This window comes from Arachis hypogaea, chromosome 17, assembly GCF_003086295.3.
Source record: "Arachis hypogaea cultivar Tifrunner chromosome 17, arahy.Tifrunner.gnm2.J5K5, whole genome shotgun sequence".
Taxonomy (NCBI): domain Eukaryota; kingdom Viridiplantae; phylum Streptophyta; class Magnoliopsida; order Fabales; family Fabaceae; genus Arachis; species Arachis hypogaea.
The window spans coordinates 15369587-15377278 of record NC_092052.1 but is presented as its reverse complement, the minus strand read 5'-3'; the positions used below and the strand labels follow the sequence as shown (position 1 = coordinate 15377278).

General features: G+C 30.9%; 1 protein-coding gene across 1 annotated transcript; it reads left to right on the top strand.

Moving 5' to 3' along the window:
- The first annotated feature begins 6586 nt into the window (after nt 1-6586).
- LOC140180499 (uncharacterized) lies at nt 6587-7160 on the top strand. The gene is made up of 2 exons (XM_072221709.1): nt 6587-6789; nt 6863-7160. The coding sequence occupies exons 1-2, from the start codon at nt 6587-6589 to the stop codon at nt 7158-7160; spliced, it is 501 nt and encodes a 166-aa protein (XP_072077810.1).
- The last annotated feature ends 532 nt before the right edge of the window (nt 7161-7692 follow it).

Below are 7692 nucleotides of genomic sequence, written 5' to 3'. Positions count from 1 at the left end.
ATTAGACATACATTTTCATATTAGATACAAATAAAAAACTAAAAAATAGAACCCAATAAATTTGTAACCTCCAAATACATTGAATTCATATTCCTATATTTATTATATCTTACCGTTATAAATAATACAATAAATTTATAACCATAACAATTAATTTATTAATTTTTATAAATAACTCACTAAAGGTAATAAACATCCATATTACAAATGTCATAATAATATTATTAATCATAATAATTTTACGTTATAAGTATTTAAATTCCATACCATTTAAACTATATATATAAATCTTTTATCACTATTCCTTCACATAACATCAAATTTAGCACAAAAAAATTTATTTTCGAACTGCAATGAGAATCTGATGATCAAGTATGACAAAAAAAATCACAACATGCATCATACATTCATACTTACTCAAATACCATATACCTAATGATAACATAAATTGAATATTAGGATAGGAAAAGAGCTTCACAATTTTAGCAACTATAAACGAAATTGATGACAAATTAGGATGGAACTATGTTAAATGTAAAAAGTGTCAGATGAAAGCATATAAAAAAAAGAAACAACTATATTTGTGGCACATATAATCAAACACCATAATATCCAACAATAAGGTAACTCTATATACTTTTCATAATCTCATCTATTAAATTATTAGTTGCTAGCCCAATACTTATTTTAGGTTCAGAATTCAATTAAAGGTTTTAGATCAAAGTGTTACAACAACTTTTGTACTATTTGATGGCGATGCAAAAAACTTACTGGGTACAACTGCTTCAAATCTAATGACATTTCAGAAAAATAATGACATTGAAGCACCACCCCATCAAGAGATTAAGGAGAAAGAAAACGATACAAATTCAAGACACATCTTTGAAAGAAGAACATACATACAAAGATGGAACCAAATAACACAATAGAAAGTGCATCAAATTCAACAATTCATAAAGAATATGTCTTCGCAAGAACCTACGATAAAAAGAAGAAAGCATCAACTCTAACAACCAACAAAAAAAGGAAGACGAGCGCCTCATAAGATGACTAAGTCCATCAACTAAAACAAATGCAAAAATCAAACTGGCCCAAGTATAATAATTAATTCAGCCATACAATACAAAAAAACATGCAACAAAAGCTGAATATATATTTTGATTTGGGCCTGCAACAATTTTTATTTATTGGCCCAATAGTAAACACCTGCATTGCAAATTTAATTTAATCAGCATTTAATCTAAAATTAATTTTGCAATTTAATTATATTAATAATGTTTAGTCATCACATATTAATTTAGAGTTTTTCAAACTCATCAAATATGTATGGTTAAGCATGACTCTTCATCCATCTCTCCTCTCTCTCATCTCAAGCATTTGCGGCTTGGGGGGGTTACAGAGATAGAAGCAATGGCAGAGGACTGGATGAAAAACCTCACATCGCTCCAAATTCTCGAATCGTCAGCCATTCAGATTCTGTCACGACACTTGCAATATCTTCCTTCTCAACTTCAAGAGTTGAATATAAGTTTCGATGACGACAAGCTTGACCTCAGGAAACACACACAAGGTCGTGGTCCTCCTCATGCGCTCTCTTCTCTGCAGAAAATCTGCTTCGGTTATTGTGGGAACATGAAGGCTTTACTAGAGCAGATTGGCAACCTCCAATCACTAAGGCGTTTAGATATTTATCATTGCCCTAAATTAGAGTCATTGGATGAAGCTGACCGTTGCCTTACCAACATACGCACACTAACCATCTCTGGGTGTCCAATCCTAAAGCAAAAATACGACCGTGAAATTAGAGAAGATCGGGCCAAGATTGCTCACATCCCAAACATGTACATACACTGAGATTGATCCCCTCAAAAGGTAATAACAATGTTTGCTTTTTTCCGTTTTCATTACAAATGCAATATATCTGAAACCCACATTAAATTTCTAATTTTATTTGATGCAGGGGATTCTTGAAAATCATTTTCATCTTAGCATACTTTTGAATTGTTTGATAAGAAATTCAATTTGCTTGTACAAAATTAATTTAGTTAGCAAATTCTCTGAATTTTAAACCTTACGATAATACAAATTTAGGCTTCTCATCTCGATATCCAGTATACGGAGCTCAGTGTCCTTCACAAAACAAAAAAGTATCACTATCAACAAGATGGAGTTCAAAGAAAAATAAAATTAGAGGAAATAAAAAAAAGAGTATATACAATAGAGTACATTAATCCAAATATGTGCTTACCTTTAATGAACATACACCCCAATTCTTGGGCAAACTCTAGCACACTTAGCAAAATTCCCGACGAGCTCATTGATTTAGCTCAACACAAGATATGATTATCCACCATAAATGGGAGACGAATTAAAAAAATAGCTACAAACAAAACTAAATAGTAACAAATGGCTATGTACTAATGAACGGGAAGCTCAGTTTCTATTAGAGGAGATTTTAAGTTGGGTTTATGTATTAACTTACCAATCAACCCAACCTGTTCAACTCATGGTGAAGCCGAAGCAATAAATCTATTTGCCAATTTCACTCTATTTGGTATAAGGAAAAAAGCTTCCCACTTTCATGGGTTGGTCTTTGTTAGGTAGGGTAATTAATTATTGCACACCGTTACAGCTGGCTCATAAATAGAACCGTGACATGTGCTTTATAATTAGGAAGCTTATTAATCATCTTATTTTTACAATGACCATAAAAAAGTTTAAAATGTGACTTTTTGTTCATATATTTTTATTGGGAGTGACAGAAAATTCAGTTCTATTATTGGACTAATAAACTCTTTTGTTATTAACTAAGCATAAATATAGAGTGAAATTATGAAATATCAATAAATATTATATTCACGTCTAATTAAAAAATATGTCTAATTGATGTTATTAAAAAAAATTTAACTAATTTATTTATCACCAATATGAGAGCATTCTTTTATAAATTGGACGCAATATTAATTTAACAATTGATATCTTTACGTAATGGTCTATTAATATATTAAGAGAAATTATGTCCATAGTTACTTCCAAATATACATAATACTAATTTCACCTACAAATCTTTTTATATATTTAGTTAAAATATATTTTGAAGGTTACCAAATGAAAAAAATTATAAAAAATATATTAATTTTAACTAAAATATTAAACAATATAACTATGCCAGATTTTATACATTAATTTTTAAAGTCAAATTCTATATCAATATAACTAATTAGGTTATCTACATACTAAGTAAATTAAATTTTCTCATTAATATATACTAATCTATTTGAAAACAAGTTATATATGAATACAATAAAATAGATTACGTACACAACTCGCGCATCGTGCGTGCTTTATACTAGTTCGTTATGTATACCAAGTTATTAGTCACTCTTTTGATTAGAGAAGATTGGTTTTGTGTTTTGCGTATCTTCTCTTTATATTTTGGATGTATATTGGGACTTGGTTTTGGGTGGAGTATCACAGATTATCACTTTGTATCTCTGTGTGAGATATTTGGTTTGGGTAGAGTAGTTATCCGTTTAGGATATCTTTAGAAGAGATTTGGTTAAGGTGGAGTAGCGTCATCAATTATCACTTTGTATCTCATTAGAGATTTGGTTAGAATAGAATAGTTACTTATAATTTTGTAATTTTGTTATATCATATTTTTTTAGTAAATATTTAGTATTCATTTATATCAATTACGTAAATTTCGCACTTTCGCTTGTACGCTCCGTTTTCTAACCACTTTAACCACCTGAATTCAAAATCCAAATTTAAAATCCATATCCATACATACATGAAGAAAATTAAGGTACTGATGATATACTTTAATTTTATCTATACTAAAACATTTTGAGTATTCCATAGAGATTAGTAGGGTTTGAACACAAAGGAATTTAGCATAGAATTGTCCTAAGATTTATATATGTTTTGATTGATTATAATATTTCTGCACATATTTATTCATTCTTATGATATGAAGCAAATTAAACTAAGGACACCATAGACCAAGATCAGTAGCCGAGATGAAGTACAGGAAAATAGAAAAAATAAAATTACAGAGTAACGTAGGAAGGCTTTCTACAAATGTGTCCTCATCAGACGAAAAAAAAAAAGAAAGAAGACCACTATGACATGTGTCATGTGTTTTTAGCAACATATTTTCCTGAAAGGCCACCGTCAACACGAATAGGATAACCCCGTAAGCAAAAGCTACGCCAAACACTATCTTACCAGCGACATAGCACCACCTAAAAATATAGTGTTCTTTTTTTATATTAGGTCTGGAGAAGGCATGGATGCGATGGGCCTCGCCTAAGATTGCACATGTCAAGAAGGCGAAGAAGGAGAAGGTGTAAGAGATAACGAGGATATTAGTGTAACCAAGATTTGAGTGCTTGGTGGTCCATAGCAAACCCATTAAAGCCCCTAATGCAAGGGATGAGTTCATCTTTACCATTCCCTTCACAATATCAGATGGAGTAGGAACAATTTTTTCAAACTCTTTTTCAAGTAAGTGCGTAAGATCTGCTATGTGTAATAAGTGATTTGATTTTAAATCTTAGAGTTTGGAAACATTCTCCTCATCGTCCGACAATAATGCCATGCAATAGAATGTAGTTGTAACAAACTAATACAGTTTCTTTGGAAATAAAAATAATATCAAGATGATTTTAGTTCAATTAAGAAGAGAATGATGTATCTGCCTACTCCTACTCCTAATTAGTCATCTTAATTTTTAAACAAAGAAGAAAAAATTATGCTTGTATTACTATAATATTTAAAAAAATAAAAAATAATTAACCAAAACAACCATCAGTTATCTTATTTAACATTTATTGATTATCACTAGAATAATTGTGTAATTTTAGATGTAATAAATATGTAATTATAATATTATATATATAAAATTATGAATATTATGTTATACAGTTTTATTATACATTCAAATTTTGTTGACAATCAAATTCAATCAAATTGGACAAAACTCAACAAAACCCACTCTCATTACATGCAATGTGTATATACATAACTCTTTTAAAAGGTTTTATATCTATACAATTTCTGTATCAGTGGCTGCTAATGCACGGTAATCACCCTTAATATTGGAAGGGTCGGTAAATGCATATTTCCTACTAGACCAGGAGATAAAATTTGAACCAAGATATACTCCATAGCCACATGTGAATCTGCGATCGTCCAAATCTAACCCGCAATCAGAGTTTGCAAAAGCAAACAAGTGTAAATTAGCACTAGAATGAAAATAATGCCTTATTTGATCGTACCTACTAAATATAGTAGGTGCCATAATATTTTTTATTAGTTTGGTTTTAGTATTTGATAATTTCTATCGATTAATTATATATTGGTAAAACAATATTAGTGGCTTAATAAGTCTTTTATTTTAATCTATAAAGTATAATATATACAAGCACTTTATTAAGTTGTTATATTCACGTGTTAAATATATTTTGAACACCACATATGTTTAATATTTGTCTGATATGCATGTCTTTTATATGGTTTTTTAAAATAAATAATTTAATTATTTTAATTACTAAAATAAATAATTATTTTCACATATTTTTATTTGTTAAAACACATGTAATCATATTCGGCATCGAGGCTTATATTTAGAATTGATCTATCTTTACCATTGAAAAATTCGATTTTACTCAATCATACCACACATTTTGCATTCTTGGATTATTTATTCGAAGAAATTAGTTCAATATTACCTATTTTAGATTTTATATAATTAATAATTAAAAACTTTCTGTGGCTTCTCTTTACAGATATACAGCTGATAAGTCAAGAGATGATGGATCTTACTCTTTTAGAAATTGAAAAGATTCTTAAATCCTACAAGAGTTTAAAAGAGATTTCATCCATGTCATTTCCAAACATCGACCTATCCTCACAACAGTTGTTTCAGTCGGGGGCTAACAGGTTGATATTAAATTAATTGCGCTATGATAAACGTAGGCTTAGCGCAGAACTAGCTGACTCTTTGACAAAGCTAATTGATGAACAAAAAAAAGGTATTTGACACCATCATGGCAGTTATGAACAACGGACAAAGTGATGTGTTTTTTCTATAAGATTATGGCGGCACTGAAAAAGACATTTGTTTGGAAGACCCTAGTTATTACGATGAGGTCAAAAGGGCAAATTGTTCTATTGGTTGCCTCGAGTGGAATCGCATTCCTGTTATTACCTGGTGGAAGAACATCACATTTGCGATTTGCAATCCCAATCAACCTGGATGAATTCTCAACATGCAATATAAAGCAAAATAGTGCTTTGGCAGTTTTGATTATAAGGGCCAAGCTTATTACATGAGATGAAGCTCCGATGGTAAATAGATTTTGCATTGAAGTTCTTGACCGGATGATGAAAGACCTATTGCGATTCAATAATCCAGAAAGCCTTGACTAGCCATTCGAAGGAAAAAATACTGTATTTGGGAGTGATTTTTGTCAAATATTACCGATGATACATAAAAGGTAGTAGACAAGATATTGTAAACGCAACAATAAACTCATCTTACCTGTGGAATAGTTGCAAGCTTTTGACACTAACAAAGAACATGAGACTCAGAGCTAAGGTTGATGATGACAGCAACAATGATCTTAGATTGCTTGCTGAATGGATTCTTGCAATAGGAGATGGTAAATGTAGAACATCGATTGAGGGGATAGACAATATTCAAATTCCTGACGATAATCTTATTGAAAATTCGGATGACCTTATACTTGAAATTTACAAAGCAACATACCCTGAATTGTTTAGGTGTTCCAATAGCACACATTAAAGACAAAGCCATTTTTGCACCTATATTCTAAATGGTGGATGAAATAAATAGTTTCATGATGAGCCTGAACCCTGAAAAAGCCAAAATTTATTATAGTTCTGACATGACATGTCAAAATGAGGCGAACAACGATATGTTGGCATCAATACATACACCAGAATTTCTCGACACTATTAGATGCTCCGGAATTCCTAACCAAAAGTTAACATTCAAAGTAGGGACCCCGATTATGTTGTTAAGGAATATAGACCACTCTGCAGGTCTATGTAATGGTACTAGGTTAGTGGTGACTAAATTGGAGAACCACATCATCGAAGCAAGAAGCCTAACAGAGAACGACACAGAGTAGAAAGTCTTTATTCCGCGTATGACGCTAACTCCATCTGATCATAGGATACCATTCAGATTCCAAAAGAGACAATTTTCTATCATGGTTTTCTATGCTATGTTAATTAACAAGAGCCAAGGACAATCATTATCAAATGTCGGATTGGTTTTGAAGAAACCTGTCTTCACACATGGACAGTTGTACGTGGCTGTATCCAGGGTTACTCATAGGAGGAGGCTCAAGGTTTTAATATGTGATGACGATCACTAAAAGAAGAAAACAGATAATATGGTATACAAAGAGGTGTTTCAAAACGTAGATTAGATTGAATCTGCATACCAATTAAAAGTAACACACCCATTTGGTTGCATTTAACTTATTATTTACCCATCCTTATTAAATGTTTTATTAATGTGATATTAGATTGTTCAGTTTAGAATTAGGTGATTACAATCGCATATAAATTGTAGGATATATTCGTATAGCTGGCAGGACTTATTCCACAGAGATTTACAATGCTTATATTATTAATGAAATCTTTCAACACACAACA

Bases quoted from the DNA above. Each gene is read 5' to 3' on its own strand.
- LOC140180499 (XM_072221709.1), top strand. From the start codon at position 6,587: ATGAGACTCAGAGCTAAGGTTGATGATGACAGCAACAATGATCTTAGA. The intron at 6,790-6,862 runs GTGTTCCAATAG...TGAAATAAATAG, and splicing joins ACATACCCTGAATTGTTTAG to TTTCATGATGAGCCTGAACC.